Source organism: Leuresthes tenuis, unplaced genomic scaffold (assembly GCF_036924035.1).
Source record: "Leuresthes tenuis unplaced genomic scaffold, fLeuTen1.0.hap1 SCAF_6, whole genome shotgun sequence".
Classification (NCBI taxonomy): domain Eukaryota; kingdom Metazoa; phylum Chordata; class Actinopteri; order Atheriniformes; family Atherinopsidae; genus Leuresthes; species Leuresthes tenuis.
The window spans coordinates 11,397,930-11,415,469 of NW_027325360.1; the positions used below are offsets into that span (position 1 = coordinate 11,397,930).

General features: G+C 39.7%; 1 protein-coding gene across 2 annotated transcripts in view; it reads right to left on the reverse strand.

The window, feature by feature from the left end:
- Nucleotides 1-3,254: 3,254 nt before the first annotated feature.
- LOC140309635 (phosphatidylinositol 4-kinase alpha-like) overlaps nucleotides 3,255-17,540 on the reverse strand; it is a 28,221-nt gene continuing 13,935 nt past the window's right edge. The window contains exons 26-55 of one of the 2 annotated variants that reach the window (XM_072387566.1): nucleotides 17,422-17,503; nucleotides 17,158-17,241; nucleotides 16,733-16,822; nucleotides 16,446-16,565; nucleotides 15,556-15,570; nucleotides 15,342-15,434; nucleotides 15,096-15,252; nucleotides 14,856-14,983; nucleotides 14,594-14,752; nucleotides 13,759-13,910; nucleotides 13,545-13,652; nucleotides 13,298-13,425; nucleotides 12,925-13,083; nucleotides 12,699-12,778; nucleotides 12,364-12,563; nucleotides 11,786-11,876; nucleotides 10,079-10,246; nucleotides 9,915-9,968; nucleotides 9,698-9,818; nucleotides 9,476-9,605; nucleotides 6,972-7,115; nucleotides 6,801-6,871; nucleotides 6,538-6,644; nucleotides 6,320-6,424; nucleotides 5,410-5,535; nucleotides 5,158-5,278; nucleotides 4,771-4,930; nucleotides 4,597-4,686; nucleotides 4,390-4,473; nucleotides 3,255-4,296 (exon numbers count right to left, since the gene is read on the reverse strand). In XM_072387566.1, coding sequence (XP_072243667.1) covers nucleotides 4,245-4,296; nucleotides 4,390-4,473; nucleotides 4,597-4,686; nucleotides 4,771-4,930; nucleotides 5,158-5,278; nucleotides 5,410-5,535; nucleotides 6,320-6,424; nucleotides 6,538-6,644; nucleotides 6,801-6,871; nucleotides 6,972-7,115; nucleotides 9,476-9,605; nucleotides 9,698-9,818; nucleotides 9,915-9,968; nucleotides 10,079-10,246; nucleotides 11,786-11,876; nucleotides 12,364-12,563; nucleotides 12,699-12,778; nucleotides 12,925-13,083; nucleotides 13,298-13,425; nucleotides 13,545-13,652; nucleotides 13,759-13,910; nucleotides 14,594-14,752; nucleotides 14,856-14,983; nucleotides 15,096-15,252; nucleotides 15,342-15,434; nucleotides 15,556-15,570; nucleotides 16,446-16,565; nucleotides 16,733-16,822; nucleotides 17,158-17,241; nucleotides 17,422-17,503 — 3,379 coding nt within the window. In that variant the 3' untranslated portion in view covers nucleotides 3,255-4,244. The remainder of the gene's footprint in view (nucleotides 4,297-4,389; nucleotides 4,474-4,596; nucleotides 4,687-4,770; nucleotides 4,931-5,157; nucleotides 5,279-5,409; nucleotides 5,536-6,319; nucleotides 6,425-6,537; nucleotides 6,645-6,800; nucleotides 6,872-6,971; nucleotides 7,116-9,475; nucleotides 9,606-9,697; nucleotides 9,819-9,914; nucleotides 9,969-10,078; nucleotides 10,247-11,785; nucleotides 11,877-12,363; nucleotides 12,564-12,698; nucleotides 12,779-12,924; nucleotides 13,084-13,297; nucleotides 13,426-13,544; nucleotides 13,653-13,758; nucleotides 13,911-14,593; nucleotides 14,753-14,855; nucleotides 14,984-15,095; nucleotides 15,253-15,341; nucleotides 15,435-15,555; nucleotides 15,571-16,445; nucleotides 16,566-16,732; nucleotides 16,823-17,157; nucleotides 17,242-17,421; nucleotides 17,504-17,540) is intronic. The other variant, XM_072387567.1, reaches the window with a different exon arrangement.

Genomic DNA, 17,540 nt, shown 5'->3' on the forward strand with positions numbered 1-17,540 from the left:
TCCTGATTAGCTCCACCATCTCATCAATAGGCCTGTCTGTCTGCCCTGGTTCTTTGGACAAACAGCCCTTTCTACTCAACTTCACTCCTTACAGCTTTAATGGCTGGAACAGTTCAGAGAGGAGTTAATTATTGCATAGCACATGGCTGGCATACTGAGCCTCAGCTGCACCAGTTCCAGAAGCATGAATGTGTCACAAGATGCCCTGTAGTTTGATACATGTGATGAATAAGGACACATGGAGCAATGTTTGAACAAATGGACACAAAAGGAAGACAAGCTGGAAGAATTTACCAGTTAGGTGATCATCTAAAACACACCAGTATGCAGATGTTGGATAATCATGGGCGTGTCCTGACATTTTGAATATCAGTTGTTCTACCACAACTTAAACTGCCCCACACACAAACTCAGTATCAAAATATTTTCGTGTGCAGAGGGAAATTCACAGCTTTGACTTGATATAAGCATCTGCCACAGTCATATAGGAAAATAACTTGAAAGATGGCACAGTCAGATATGGATAACAATTAAACTCTGTCATTTTGACGTTTGTCTCTCTTATAGCTTTGATACATGTTCAGACCTCAAGCCAGTGCATGTATCCCATCTGCAGTATACACACACACACATTTTGAATGTAAAACTCAGGGAGTAGAACAGTATACTTGTATGACCATGGGGAGTAACCAAGACACTCAGTGATGTGATCTCATCAAAAATACATCAAGCTGTTTTCCCATCTGTATGCAGTGAAATATTAACCAAACAGCGTTGAGGATCCACCCACATGTGACAATCAGCACCTTTTCCTTCAAATGAATATGTAGGCTTTTCCTTAAAACAGCTGGTAGATCAGCTGTGAAAAAGCAAGAGCAGCTCTGTGTTGTTATGGGATCTTTTATTTATCTTTCCTTGCTGCTCTCACTCTCTCAGTTCTATACTGATTGTTTGGCCTCTGATGTGTTGACTTGAGCTGTGTCGGCTGTTTCCTGAGGGCCTTCGTTCTCCTCTGCTGATGCGTCCAACAGCCCACTCCCACGTCCCTAAAACACACTAATATTGCTCTTATGAAAGTTAGATAAATGAGTGTTTCATGCAAAATGGTAAAGCAAAAATCTCATTTGTAAGCTACCTAAATAGGAAAGCTAGTTTTCTTGAGTTGTGTATATTGTAGTTTAAATGTCTCATTTCATTTTCTTTTTCATTTGCTTCCTTAAGCATATCTGTAGAAATTGCTGCTCAGTGCTACTTAATTAATACACTTATAAAACTGAAGTAAACATGCAAAATTTAAATTCTCTTTGGCTGGATTCGTCTCATTGCACTTCTTTCCCTGTGTACTTAAACATAACCTGTTTTGCCAGAGCATTTCCCGCAAGAATGTATCTCAAGTCCACGTCTCATGGCAGGAGAAACAGGCAAGTACATGTTATCCTGCTTTTAAAGTCATTCTTCTGTCTGAGAACGAGCTCTTCAAAGCTTCTTCAGAGTCTGTAAACACTTCAGGACCCTGATAATGTCACTCTCACTGCCTCAGAGGAAAACTTTGACAAACTTTAGCTCCTCTTTCTAAACTATTGTGAAAATTTTGCATATGGACAGCTGGGGCAGCCTTCTATAAAACATGAGGATGAACACTGCCTTGGTTTATTTGGCTTTACATTAGTTATTAGTGAGTTGCTTTTTTTTCTTTCTAACACAAGCAACCCATGAGCTCTGACTAACACTGAAAATGTCATCACATGCTGCCCTCTGCTGGAGGCCAATGTACAACAAACACAGCTGCACGCTTTCTTGAGCAGGTGGCACATGAAAATCAAAACATACAGTACAAAGAAGAGGATACAAAGTCTTTCAAATTAAACTCACTGAGGGAACTTCAGTGTTTCACACTTTACTTTACCTTACAGATTATCCTCCACTCTTACCTTTGCCTCAGGGAGTATATGGAGTTGCCAAGCTTTCCCTATCTTGCACCCGTTTTAAGCTTTCAGTATTTTGATGCAAAATCTAAAATGATGCAGACATCAGTGTTCTGTAAGAAATATAAATGTTTAAAAAAATCAACAGAGAAAATGAAATTATAATATTTTTACGATACATTGATTTTTCTCAGATTGTTTGAGACAAACCAAAATTCAGAGTAAGAAGGTAAGTAGACCTCTTTTTGGCTCTTGAAAATCAAGAGGAGGTCCACTTGCCAATTAGTGCTCATTACAGGAGTGTACTTAGAGCTTAATAAAATTGCTTTCTCATTTTATGATCCTCATGCATGAATTGAGCTTTAAAATACAGTCGATTTACAGACAATCTGCTCTTTACACGCCTTCAAGGGCCTTTTACAAACTCCCCTGAAGAAAACTTGCAGGTCTTGAAAAAGCTTTTTAACTGCATGTGAAATGTTTCTTGGATTTAGTTAACCAGCATATATTTCCCCAGTTTTTCAGAATTCCAGAGGTGTGTGTGTTGTTGGTGGTGCTGTAATTGTTAGTGGACAAACAACAATTTCTCAATATGAAACTGTTGTTTTCATACTGGCATCATGTCCAGGACTTCCTGGCAGAACAGACTCTATATCATCTTGGCTAAATAAAGGCAAATGAAAATAAAATTAAAAGAGAGCCATGATCTAATAATACAAGCAGGGTGTGGCTTGGCGTTGTCTTACAGGAATAAGCAAGGCTTTCCCTGAAAAAAACTCCAAAACCTGTAAAGCTCTCACAGATGCAAAAGTTTCATGTTCCATGTGCTCTAATACACCCCCATACCATCAAGAATGCTGGCTTTTGGTCCGTGCAAACCCCCCCACACTACAGGACCATTTTCCACTTTGCCTCTGCGTCTCTAATGAGCTATGGCCAATAGAAAATATGGCTTATTTTTGGATCTTTAGCTGTGGTGCTGAAGATTATACCTATTCATGACCTTGGGATCAAATTTCTAGACATCTAACGTTTTTCTCTTACAATTTTCAATTACATAGGGTTTAAACTGTTGCAAACAACACTTTTTTTTACTTGTACTGTCATGTCCCCTCATTCCAAACGAAATATCTGTATTTCAAATCAGCTTTTGGGTTTAATGGCAAATTCTGCTCTTCCAGATGTTTACCCCAATTAAAAGACAAAATCATAATCAGCTAAATTGTAAATTCTTTCTCCGTAACACCCAAAATAAGACATTTCAGCGGTAATTTGTCAAATATAGCACTTAAAGATATTTTATGAGACAATAATGGAAAAAAACAGGGGTTTTCAAGTTAATAGATCTTTATTTGAGTTCATATAGTGTGCATTCTCATTCAAAAGGCATGAAGATAGAAAAGATACAGAATATGGATCATGGATATAAATATACAAAGAGAAGCCAAATCTTTACAACCAGTAACATTACATGAAGGCTTATGGACATGGAGCACAGCACTTTGGATTACTGAAGATTTATTCAACAAGAGCCACATTGGACACAAGCTACATGGTAGTTAACATTTAACTTCATGCAACTGCCCAACATTTAAACTTTGCCTTAACTTCTCCCTTAAACAATAGAAAAGTCGGATTTAAGTGCATGATTCTCCTGTCCCCTTTGGCGATACTGAATATACAAAACTCAGCCCTAGTGTCCCACAACTTGTGTACATCATTTCTCCCATTGAAACTGGAAACAAATAAAACCCAAAATACAGACAGTATAACCCACATCTATACAGTAAAGTCTCACTGTTAAATACAAGCTGAGTACCATGCCATAGATCAAAGGACTCTGAGTGGTCAATTAATAACAAAAGCACAGTAGTACAGTCAAGTACAGGATGACAGAATAGGCCACATTGGTCAGAACTGAAACCGGTCTACTTCAGCTACTTCAAGTATCCACTTACATTTCAAACCCCATCTACAATTCAACAGACTCCACATTTACAAACATTATTAAAAATTGGCACAAACTGAACGTGCAGATTACCAAGAGTTATTCCTCCAGGTACACAAAAGTCAAGATGCTAGTGCAATAATAGAATAATTAAGAATAACATTGATTTCAGCATAAACATAATAAATAAGGGAATAGACACATAACATGAAGGAAATATGTTTGGTGAGGAAACAAGAAGCTAAAGCAAAACACAAAGGACAACGTCTAAAAATCTGCAGTGGCTAATTTAACAAAAACACACACACACAAACTCACACACATACACACCATGTACCAGCCAACATATGCACATGCTTAGGCACAAACGTTTAGTATGGAATCTGATTCTGGTAATACTGGAGCATGTCGTAGGTTCTACTCCTGTTAAAACAAAAATAAAAAAAGATGCAATCAGACATCTGTTTTCTGGGAGCAAACATTAAAAGAAGAAGAAAAAAACTACAAGGTACTAACCTGTTGCTGAGGAAACAGTTCTGGATGACTTTGATGATGAAGGAAGCCGCATCTTTCTCACTCAAGCCCGGGTTGAATCGCTGCCTAGATGTGGGGGGAAAAAAAAGCTATTAGTGACAATAGGAAATGACGTCAATCTACTCAGCTGCTGATTTACTGTCACAGTAGGGCAATAATGCAACTATGTCAAACAAATGTGTGACTCACTTGAGCAATTTGATAGTTTGTCCTCTGAAACAGGGAAGGCCAGTGTCCAGCATGAGGTTAACTAAAGAGACCACAGCATCCATGTAGGGCCTGAATTACCAAAGGAACAGGGGTTATTATTACTACACCTTCACAGTGTGGTCCATAGTTACTTCAGTTTCTCTACGTACTCACCTGACAGCCAGGTATCCCCTTACACACATCTCCATGAACCACTTGAAAGGCGTAGCTTCCATCTTCCCACCCATGATCATCACCATCTCATCAGTGAGCTTGATATCTGGCTCCCACCCAAGGTTCCCACCAGGAGAACTTTCAAACATGAACCCGAAGTCTATAAGCACACATGCAAAAAAAACAAAAACATGACAGCGTAAGATTTTTGAGGATCAGAGATATTTTGAGACTGTTGAGAAAATTGGGTAAAAATAAAAAAAAATCTAAAAAATACAAATTAAATTAAAAGGTTTCTGATGAACTGAGAATATGCTAGAGTTTCTGATCAATAATCAAGTTGCAATGAAGTCTAAAACATGTTGTGGAATTGCACACGATACACACCGATGTGGATGAGGTGGCCCTGGCTGTCCAGCATGATGTTGCCGTTGTGCCTGTCCTTTATTTGCAGCAGGAAGAGCAACAAGCTGTAAGCTGCCATACTGCGGATGAAGTTGTACCGTGCCTGAAGACAAGTGTTGGAGGGTATATCAGATAAAATAGTAGAATAATACTTTTACGTAAATAAATATAGTATCATTTTAAAGGGGATGATGTGGAAAAAGCCCGTGTGAGGTTGTGATATTAGGGACTTACCTTCTGGAATGCGAGTGTGGATTCATCTCCGTACTGGTTCCTGAAGTAGTCGTACATGCCAAAGTCCGTCTGTCGCCCAAGTTGGTCACGAGACTTGCAGTCCGGGATGCACTCAATCACTCCACACTGGTGGAACAGAGGAAAAAAGAAAAATAAGAGGGCATAGCAGGGGCGACTGCTATATCTTCACTTTTAGACAGTTTTTGGTCTTGATTAGGTCTGATAGAGGCTCACATGGGCCCAGATAAATCCAAAGACCTGAGACATGACGCAGAACCTTGACATATATCTCGGTTCACAATTTATGTTTGGTTTGGTGGAGACATGTCACGTTCATGCAGGTTGTGTACCAGAATGATGTTGGCCTGGATCTAATCTAATGTAACTGCAGTTTAGTGTTATTACAACAGCAACTGCAACCAAACAGTGCCAAAGCTCAGGAGGTGAGGGTTCACAGAGCAGAGGCCTGACTCATCTCAGAAGTTCTCCCAAATTAGCAGCGCTAAGATTAGCAGCCGTGGCAAAGAACAAGCAAATGTTATCAAACTTCAAGACTGAGAGGTTATCTTCACTATAACACCTAACTCTAAACAAGCTATGTGGACTTCCAAGCTAAAATGTCAGGTGATTTAGCGTTAAAGACAAAGTTTTGCTCGCACAACTTGGAAATGTCTATTAACAATAAACCATCAAATCTGGACCATGGGAGTCTTTGTGACTGTCTTGTCCAGCAGGGTTTAGGGTTGACATGTCTTAGTTCTTTAAATGTGTTTCCCAGCTTTCGAATAATAACTCATTTGGTTAAGCTCCAGGTGGTACATTTCTGAATGTTTAACTGTTCGAGCTCAGGTTCAAGTTTTTTGCCATATGAAAGCCTATGAGGAAGTAGTTTAGTACTATAAGAACTCACTCCAGGAGCTGTGGCCACCACTCTGTAAGGAAACACATAAAGATCCAGGCCCACCAGCTGGAAAATGTTCTTAAAAAGGCTGATGATCTGCAGAGCCAGCATGTCCTGCAAACACAAACAAGCAAACGCTAAAGGAAGGGCCATCGGGATAAAATAGATCAAAGATTTATGATGGATTTGAAGTGGGAAGTGGATGATCGGGATTGTGATGCCGAGACCTGTCTGCAGTCATCTCCAACTTTAAAGATGGCTGCCTGCCAGCAGATTCTCTTGGCCTCTTCTTCACTTTTCGCCTCATCCACAGAGTCTGAGCGACACAGCAGACCTGAAGGGAAGAGGTTAAGACACATGTAACATTCAGAAGAATTGAATCTACCGAGGTTTACCAGTATACAGTATGGAGAAAAATTATTACACAAAAAAGGGGCATTTGAATTAATCTGTAAACATGTTTGGAGGAGACTTTTATAACTAACAGTACCTTCTTTTTCCAGCTCACTGACTCCACATCTCTTAACTTTGAACTTGGCCAAGTATGGAGCTTTAGCAGCACTAGGGAAACACACAATGTGAATAAAAGGTACATTTTAGTGAGTCTTTTGCATATTCGTTGCTATTTTTCATATAAATTGTTTTTTGTTTTGAGGCCCACCTCTGCATGGGAGTCCCAGACTTGTAGTCTATATCCAAAACTATGGCCTCTGGGTTACTGGGAAGATAACAGCCTGGCTGGACTTTAATCTTTGACATGGCTTCCAGGCAGGCCCTCTTCCTCTCCTCCCCTTTGGGAAACGGTCTGGCAGACAAAAACAACTTGAGTACAGACTTTCCACTCTTGCATCTATGTGCCTCTTGCTGAATGACTTCAGACCATAATTGACAGCCAGGCTCTGCTGTTGGTCACAGAGAAGAATCACTGGGAGTAATAAAGAGAGGAAGCCAGGCTACACAAGAGGTTTGTCCCCTTGTTTGTAGCAATTAGTGCTGTAATGAGGGCAAAGGGGAATTTGTCACCCTCTAGTGGGCTGGCAAAACACTTTCTGTATGGAAGGTTGTCAGAAAACAGCTGCCGAGTGTTCACACGGGTGGACAGGTAGTCAGAGGCAACGCAGCATAGTTTTCCAGAGCGGTGCATAATCAAACTGACAGAGGAGCAAGCAATAGTTGAATTAATGAACAACAAAGGGATTTAGAGAGCAGAACACTGGTGGCAGTAAAAAGAACAAAACATCTTGGGAAAACTTATCCCTTCATAAACACCTTGAATATTGCCAGGAGGGTTCTGCTCAACAGAAGTTACACTGAAGTAATAATAACTTTCAGGTCTTTGGAAAAGATCTAAACCATAGATTCCCATGTTTTCTATTTCATTTCAATTTACCGTGTTTTGCGCACTATAAGGCTCACCTGATTATTAAGCGCACCCTCAATTATGGGGTCCATTTCTGTACTTAACCCATACATAAGGCGCACCTGATTATAAGGCGTACGTATTACCTAATGTTCTCTGATTGGTTTATCGCTGCCAGCACACGTAGTGCATGTATTACGTCCCTGTGTCAGCGGGAAATGGTCCGACGGTCAAAGACAAAATCGTAAGTCGTTTTTACACTTATAAACTTATAAACTGCACATCGGTCTGCATCACCCATCTCAGACTGAAGAACAGGCACTCACAGGGACATGGGCAAAAAGCATTAATGATGACACGATTCAGTCGCTAAGTACGAGCTCGATACAATCTTCGCCCCATTCAGTGTGAATGGCTGGGATCCGCCTGACCCTGGATTCACACCCAACGCAAAGCGAACGACAGAAGTGGCCAGTTGCCATTCTTTTCCAATGTACGAGCGCGAAGAGGCGCGGCAAAAGTGAACGTGGCGGTGAGTGGCGCGAAGGGAGAGCGGTGAGTGAAGCGGAGGGGAATTAATGTCCCGATGAATGCTTGGCGCTCCCCGCGGTAAATTCAAAATGGCGGTATCCGTGACAGATTTTGGAATCCGGTGCATGCATGAAGCGCACTGGATTATATGGCACACGGCCGTTTTTTGAGAAACTTTAAGGCTTTTAGGTGCACCTTATGGTGAAGAAAATACGGTACATGATTTAGATTAGATTAAAAGTATATTATATTACATCAGCTATTGAGAAAGCATTTAATTGATTAAGATATTGTGAGATGGAGGATAGATCAAAATATGTGTACTAATACATGATAAGAAGTAATAAAAATTATAGATTAAGGACAAAAGAATTGAATCAAGGTTTTGTCATGTGGTAAAAAGGCTATAAGGCACTGTTGAAATAAAGGGCACCTTCATTTTGTAGAAATGTTTTTAAGGCATTCCAGGTTCCTCAAAACTGCTCCTGTTCTCACTTGCACTTCGAAAACTCTGGCTCCACTACAGTTGCTGGCTTATGGGCGTATGCCTTTCAACCGTCAAATAACTAAAAACTAGTGCAGTATCAGGCTTTTCCTTCTGAATATAATGGTGACTACCAGGAGCAACAAAAACTTTGTGTTTGCCAAATTAAAATATACATAAAGTGTGGTGTCTTGTCTGCTTAGTCAAATAGAAAGCAAATAAAGAAAAAAGTTTTGTCATGGATGTGAGGCTGAAGCAGCTGTGTAAGCTCATTTGTCTTGTGTATAAATGTAGGTCAGCACTGTTATCAGCTTTTACACACCGATTTGCTGTTTGTAGGTGATATAATTTGATTATCAACTAGACAAACAATGTGTGAGGAGGACAAAGTCCCAGTTAGCAGTGTTTTATACAACAGAAGCTCATAATAAAAACCATAGGGATATTCAAAAGAAATGAAACCAATGTTGGAACACACTTATCATGAAGCGACACAGTGACGTGTCTCTATATTGACCCTCTGACCAGTGATGAAGCAAACTTGTTCTTGGGAAGTTTTGAACTGAGTCAACAAGCACAAGCCCCAAATTAGTGCTGAGCTCATGTTAGTGGAAATGGGGTAACAGTGACTTTGATCTTCAAATTCTAAGCATAGAGTCTAAGCAGACATTTACAAGAACGGGCAGAGCTATGAATGAACAACCTGAAAATATGCCTTCAGCCACAGCTGCAGCAGGGGCAATGGATTTAAAAAAAAAAAAAAGTTTTAAAAAGTAATGAACACTCTTACTTGATAGTGGCCGAAACATTGGTAATCTTGTTAAAGAACTCAAACTCTCTCTGGTAAAAGTCTTTGGCTGGGCCAGAGAGAGAGCCAGTGATCTCCTCCACCATCTCCTCCAGCAGCTCACCAATGTCAGCTGTGGGTAAAAATGACACAAGATCATTGGTTTTTAACATTTGCAAGCACCCACATAGTATTGTTGATGTGTCACACGGGTGAATATCTTACGGTCTTTCTGGTGTGCTTCCTCGTCCAGGTATATGTTGGTGTTCATGTTCCAGATAAACTGGTGAGCCAGCAGTTGAGACTTCTGAGCGGCCCACAGGATGTACTCTCTCACATAGCCCATCTACGATGGGATGAAAAGGGAAAAAAATAACTCAAAACCAAAGCAACACAAGAGAGTTTGAAAAGCTTTTGCAGCCTCAGAAAATATAGGACTTACCTTGTCATAACGAAGGGCTTGGACGATCTGAGGAATGTAAAATAAAATGGCGTCCTAGAAACATATATGTGAATAAAAATCATTTCAAACACAGAGAGAAAAATAATATTTTCTGCAAAATGACGATAATTCATTGTCCATATGTGAAGTGTAGATGTGCGTACAGGAGGAAAGGAGCGCAGCACTTTGACCCCGTACTGGGCGGTGAGGGGGTGGGGAGGGTACATTGAGGAGAAGTAGGACAGTCCAGTTGGGGGGTCTACTGGGGCCCAGCACAGAATGTGACTCAACTCTGGAGAGTCAGCATCGATTGTATGCCATGTCACCAGGAACTGAAGAAAAAAAGTTTGAAAAAATCATTAATCTTAGTCAACATTTAGGTCAGTGGCATGATACATTGCTCTCAACGTACATCACAGGATCAGATCTGATGGTTGTTGATCTGTGTTAACAAGCCTCCGGGGGGGGGCTGTGTTTATGAGCTACAAAAAGTGAGTGGGATAAACAAGTCGAAGATGTCAAAGCAGATTATCTGCTGAGTTAGCATGCTCTTTGGGGACAGCTGTGCTCCGAGTCCCCTGCCTCTTCTTTAGACACGTATGGAGCTCATTAAGAGCTCAATCAGGCAGAACTAAGAACTCCATTAAACTTCCACAACAAAATAATTACTTGTGTGACAATACACATGAAATGACAACTACAAGTGGCAAAAACTTTTTTCTTATGTTTAACTTTTGCTGCAACCTGACTGACATGCAGTAGTGGTGACGTAGTTAGAGGAACAAATCAGTTTAAAATCTGAGATAAATTCTAAAATGCAGAGGAAAATGAATCCACAGGACTCAAATAAAGCCCAGTTATCATTGAAGGGAAGACCATTAACATAAGTGTATGAATGAGTCTATGGCTACTAAGGGGTGTATTGGTTCAATATGTTGTATATTCAGGCATGCAAATGGTTAAAGTCACAACATATCTATAGGACTGCACATAAAAAGTCAAATAGAGAGGAAGAAAATAAAAAAAATGGATTAGAAGGGAGATCAGAGCTGGTTATGCTCTGACAATTTGCTGCAATAATAATTCAACAGAATGTGTACATGAAAGTTGTCAATCGTCCATTTGAAATCAAATGAGATACAAAGGACTGCTCTGGAGCTCCTGGAGGGATGCAAATAAGCACTTAGCAAAAGTTTCTCAACATAATGGACAATTCTGCAAACACACTACATAGCATTGTGATCAAACAAAGTGTGTTCAGTCAGAGGCTTCTTCAGCTCCGCTTTAAACACAGAACGTTGCAGGAGATCATTCCTGCCCACAGTAGTAACTCTAAACAATCACTTTTTTGCAATGACTAATAGCTGTTATGATTCTTTATGCAACAAAAATAATTTCCCGTTGTCTGAAATCTATAGTGTGATTTATTTTTTGATGGTTTGAATGTCTGGGACTTTACTGGGTCTGTGGGACCTCTGCGTATCCCAACAGAATCACGGAAATCACGGGGCAAAGAAACTCTTTCATTCATTTCAGTGGACTAATAACTTTATTGAATACTTTTACACATGCAAAATTAATTTCCTCCCCTCTCCATATATGGTGCATGCATTTATACATCATTTTCTTATCCTGACTGTATTTTTGATGTTATATTTGTGAAGTTTCTCCATGTTGTAACGCAGTTCAACATCTTCATATGAAATTGTTGACTACCTTTTCAAAGGAAATTTTCATTATTGCAAACTTTGGGTCTTATCTTTTTCCCTTTTATACACATGCCAGAGACCTGTGAATCTCCTAAATATCCATATTCTACAGCTAATACACACAACTGCTGGTGGTTTGTAGTATCGAGCAGATCATCTCACCTTGACCGCCTCAGGAACATCACAGACGGCTGCTGGATCCATTCGCACCAGACGAGTCACCTCAGACACAATAGACTCTGTGTTTTTAAATCTAAAAGATAATACCAAAAGCTCAAAGTAAGAAGACTTCTTCAGATTAAAATCACACAACACTTATATTTGATCAACAGCAACAATCAGCTAAACTCTGCCAAGTATAGGCCAAGCCTGTGGATGGATGATTTGTTGGTATGCACATTTAATAAAAGGGTAAAATAACGCATTGGATTGTTACAGCACGGACATTCTTATGAAGAGACTAATTGTGCTGTCTCATTCATAGTGAGGTGATGTAACTATAATTCTCGTCAGCTAGTTTTAAAATAAAGGCGCATAAGCCGAAGTGAAATTAAGTATCCTTCATTTAGCTCTTCCAATAATAAAAAGGTAAAAAGTCATTAATGTTATGTATTTTGTATGTTATGTTACAGCTGGTTTAACTTGTACAATATTATTCAAGTTCAATTTCATTTTTGTTAGATAAAATGTTGAATGTTTCAAGGTGACAAAAACTTGTGATGCATTTAGTTTCTGTGTACCTGGCAGGCAGCTGCAGGGCGAGGTAAGGCGCTATGTTCCAGGCCAGGTTGACATTGTCTTTCCACTGTTTTTCTGTCAGGCTGATGTATTTGGATCTCCAGTTTGCAATGCTGGTCTCCACCGACTGCTCTGTGGCAATAGCAAGCTCCTGAGTGGATAGCGGGTTGTACCATATTGTGAGGCGCTCAATCTCACTGGCCTGAACAAGAAAGCACAGGGTTAGCAAGGAACATCACTTTCATAATGATGTTCTACATGTATTAGTCCTCTCTGCTGTTCTCCTTACTGCCACTTGTTTGTAAAAGTAAAGAGTTGTTTAAAAAGTAAAAAATACCAGTAAAGCCAGTAGCAGAGTCCTGCGTTTCATGTAATATTTGTGAAGCTGGGAACCTCTGTTGCTTTTTTTTGAAAGCCCTGAAACAGTACAAAGAGAAAAACATGAGCAATCTATTGGTTTGTATGACGTTAAAATGACCCATTTCATGTGAGCAGAAGAAGCAAATGGAGGTCAAGTTTTGCTGTGACAATCTTTACAATAAATGGTACTCTGCATGTTTTACCCGATTTCTTGGATATGGTGGACATCCCAGACGAAAGAGGGTAGGTGTTGATCCATCCCTGAGCAACCTGCTGCCTCTGGCCTACCGCTGCATCGAGACTGTTGCGGCTGTCTGTCACCGCCATTACAGACAAGCTGTTCACCGACATGTCTTGGGGATCTAGACAAACAAAAATAACATAAATCTGTCCAACAAATTCCTTATTTATGTATTCCCAAAATTAAAGAATAAAGGTCAACGTGCCATCTTTTATTGTTCTATTGCATAAATACCCTTAAAGTATAATAAAAAAACAATAAGAAACATTTTATGATAACAACTGAGACCAAAAGCCTGTGTGAGAGACGAGGTCACAGATTTCTGAGCATTCTACCTGGAGGAACCAGCTGATTGGCAGTTAGATACTTCTTGTCAGATTGCAGGCTGGCATAGAACTTGATGATTATGCTGATGTCTTCTCTCAGCCTCTTATCTGTCTGAGTGGGGAACTTGGGAGCGACACTACACAAAAACAGATACAGCAAAGATGTGAGTGGACAGAAAAGGACCTTTAAATCTCACTAAAAACAGAAGATTTTTCTGCAAACACACAAAGAAAAAAAGATTAGATTTTTCTCTACCAGAAGTAGTCAAAAGCTGTGGAATAGATCTTCTCCCGAAGCACGTTTCTGATGGTGGCGTTTGTCACCACATCAGCATGCAGCAGAGTCAAACCCAAAGTAAGTAGTCTGAAACAAATTAAAGATGACAATACAGTATATTTGTTTATGATTTAGTATTTCTTACTGCTGTTTGGTGCAATATTTAACCACTCTATGAAAAAAGTAGCAATACCGAAATCTTGGTCCAATGGCAGCAACATGTCGGTTTAGGCTGCTTTTAGATCCTCCAACACTTAGAGAGAGAGATCTCTGCAAAATGGTAGTGAAAATCTCCACCTGGTCTGCACTGCTGTATTTGGCTATTTCAAACCTCTGCACCAGGAACTGGAGGGAGAGCAGGAAAAATTATTACAGAGATGAGACTTATGATATTTGTCTACGAAGGCATTCTGAAAAATGCACGGTTGAGTGGTGCATCATTAAGGGGCTAAAATAAGAGAGAAAAATTAGAGATTCAAGATGCTGTGAGCTGATGGTGGATGCTCCTCATTTCTACGTAGTATTCTAGACACTCAACTTCATTTAGATGAGACGTGAGCAACGCAATACAAAGCAAACATAATGCATTGCACATATTTTCTCATATAAAGTTAACAGGGATTGTGGTCCTGATGAAATAAGTCCTAATGACACACACCTCTGACCGGTGAACACTTAAAATTATTGGCTTTTTGAAAATAATACATGAAATCAAGATTAAGTGAAATTCAAGGTAAACTTTTAGCAGATGGTAAGTTACATTTCTATCAGCTATACTAGACACAATGGGTACTTTTTCATGGAAAGTCTTCTGGCATTCTTCAACCATCAAGCAAACAGTTTCAAACATCAATAATGCAGCATTACATCCTTGTAGATTTCAAAGCAGGACCAGATTATGTGTAATTTACTGATACCAAGTTATATGATCTCTGCATCCTGCAGCTTAAAAAAGTTTTAGCTATAAAACAGGATAGCAAGACAAGTAACAATAAATGGAAAATGGACTGGTAGTTTATGTCACTGACCTCTATCCAGAGGAAGTGAGGGACTACATCAGGAGCACAAGGTGCAGGTTGACTTTCTTCTGAGACTGCAAGAGGACCAGCTTCAACTTGAGTCTCTGTAAACAAACCCATCTTCAGCTCCACTGTCATCTGCCAAGCTCCAGCCATCTCACGCATAAACTAAGAGGATAGAAAAGAGAGGATCTATTAGATCAAATTATACCATACATTCAAATAACATATTTCTTAAATCCAACTTTAGGAAAGTGATACATGTACATACTGGCACTTCAACCCCATTGTGTGCAGCCAGGAGCCATTCCCAGCAGGCAATCGCAGTTTCCATGCCATGCTCTGTAAACATCTTCAGTGGAGACCAACACAGATGGTGCAGCAGCTGTAGATCGCAGTCTGAAAAACAACAGAAATTACCACAATGTATTGAATTATAAAATAAAGCAACTTGCACTATACCTTAAAAATCATTAACTATGAGATGTAATGAGGCAGAGCCGGTTGTTACTTTTGGTGGTTATAAGCAGGGCGGCCATCTTGAACATGGCTTGAGTGAAGGCCTCTGGGTCTTTTCTGTCAAGAGCACTGGTCATCTGATGGATCATCAACTTTTTGAGGTCTGACTGGCTGTGAGTGGCCTCTGAGAATTGGATCATACCAGCCACCTAAACAGCACATTAACAGGTTGGTGAATCGCACTGTGCAGAGAGTCTAGGTCCATAAAGTCCATAAAGTATCTCAGAACACACTTTACCTCTCCTGTGTACCGGTTTCGTAAGTTGAGTGATGCCATGAAGTTGGAATAGTCTTTCTTCACACATTCAGGTCTCTCTGTCAGCTGGGTGGTCTAACGGGAAAACACAATCTAGGTACTATTTGGGGCCAAATAATCACAAGCCAGGAAAGTGAGATACAAAGTGATGGTATCATGGCTGAGCCCTGTCTCTGTATTCAGTGTTGAGACCAACCTGAGGGAAAGCAGCCTATAGTTGGTCGTATGGTGGAGGACAGCATCAGCATAACCAGTTAGCCAAATGGACAACCAGCCAACCAACCCACCCGTCCATTGTAGGTAAGTAACCAGGTAACCACCAAATCCGTAAACCAGCCAAGCAACCAGGTAGGTAGTTCGGTGCAGTTTATTAAAGACAAAATATAACAAATGAAGCAAATCAAAAGACAGATATAGCAGAATGCAAGGCCAAGAACAAGAATAAATGCACAGCAAGCAAAATAATGTCCCACAGACTAGTAAGCGTGCACACATAAACATATGGAACTGTAAACAACCAGATCTATTCCAGTTGTTTACAGAGAAACTGTGCAGAATTCATAAAGAATAAAACATGTATAAAAGTATCAAGACGCTTCAGCTCAAAACTGCAAAGGCTTCGACAAAGCAGCTACAATTGTCTTGTTAAAAAGCAATTATTTTGGACAAATGTTAATGAGCACCAAATCAGCAAGCCAGGAGGGCCACTGATAGTTCAACAACTGTAGTTTTAAGGTGAGAAGAACGTTCCCCGTTTAAGAAAATACTCCTGTGTCCATATTTCAAGAAGTGAAGCTTCTCCAAAGCTCAAAGGAAAAAATTGTAACAGGCCTTATGACAGAAACTAAACTTATATTTTATAACACTGTGCAGCATTGTAAGTGTTAGACTGAAATGTGTTCAGCAACTTTCAAATATGCCTAAATATGATCGGTAGATAGGATTTGCCATTAATTGGGTACATCATTTTGTGGTAAATCTAATATCTTAGGTTTACCTAGGTATCTTAGGTATCTTAGGTTCAATAACTGGGCTCTGTGTGAAGTTTTGTATGCAGACATGCAATAATGTGCATCTGTGACTCACGCCGAGTGTTGTGCTCTGTCTGTTGTAGCCTGCAAAGTGCAGTATACTCTCTGTTGCCATGGCCAGACCGGTGTGCTGGGACAGTCCTGATACCCAGATCTGATGCTTGTTCAGGTACTCCTGCATTTATACAAAAAAAACGGTCAGAAAAAAAAAGTAAGAAACATTAATAGAAGGGATGTGGCAAATCTCTGTAAAAGTTAAAACTTTAACTTCCTAAAACAATAATAATAATAAAAACAACAAGTTGCTGGCCATCTCTCATACTAAAAGGTAAAGAAACAGACCTGTAGATGTGACTTTGTGACTGAAGGGGCCCATTTCATTGCCTCTTTCAGGATCTCACCACAGCGAGCAGCAAAATCCTTCACAATGCTCTGCAAGGACACAAGTATTTAACATTTCTGAAGAAATTAAGGGCTAGACATTTAGTTTGAGTAAAATATATTTATATTTATAAATATATTTTCACAAAATGCTACAATAATGTTTTCTCTTTCTTATTGATTTCTATTATATAACATATGATAAGAAAAACAATAAATCTGCCACAAAATTTAATAAAAATCTAATGGTTTAATTTGGCAGATAAATGGATTCTGTGATTGAAAAAGGATTTCACAAAGCAATGAGGACAAGTGTCACAGCTGCTTTAAAACTTATACTATGCTGCCCTCCAGTGGTCACAACTGTAGTACCAGTCCACACTCACCTCTCTGGCTTCATATGTGTCGGGAACAGTGATCCTGTATGGGGTGTCTGGAATGTCGTAATATGGCTGATCCTTGTGAATGTCCTAAAAAAAATTTAAAATGTGCACAATTTGTTGCAGCTGAAGTGTATCCTAGAAAATATTTCAACACTGAGATTTAATCACATGCTCTTTTTATTTGAACTCTGTATTTTACCCGTTAAAGAGACACAGGCCAACAACCTGGTACTGGGTTGTTTACACAGCCACTCTCCTGATACTTACAGCACTTAGAGACAGAGAGAGTGTCTGTAAAATATCCAGCATGGTCTTCAACACTCGACCACTCCAAAGCAGATGGGGGAATCTGGTTAAGGTAGAGGGATTCACATAAGAAGTGATGA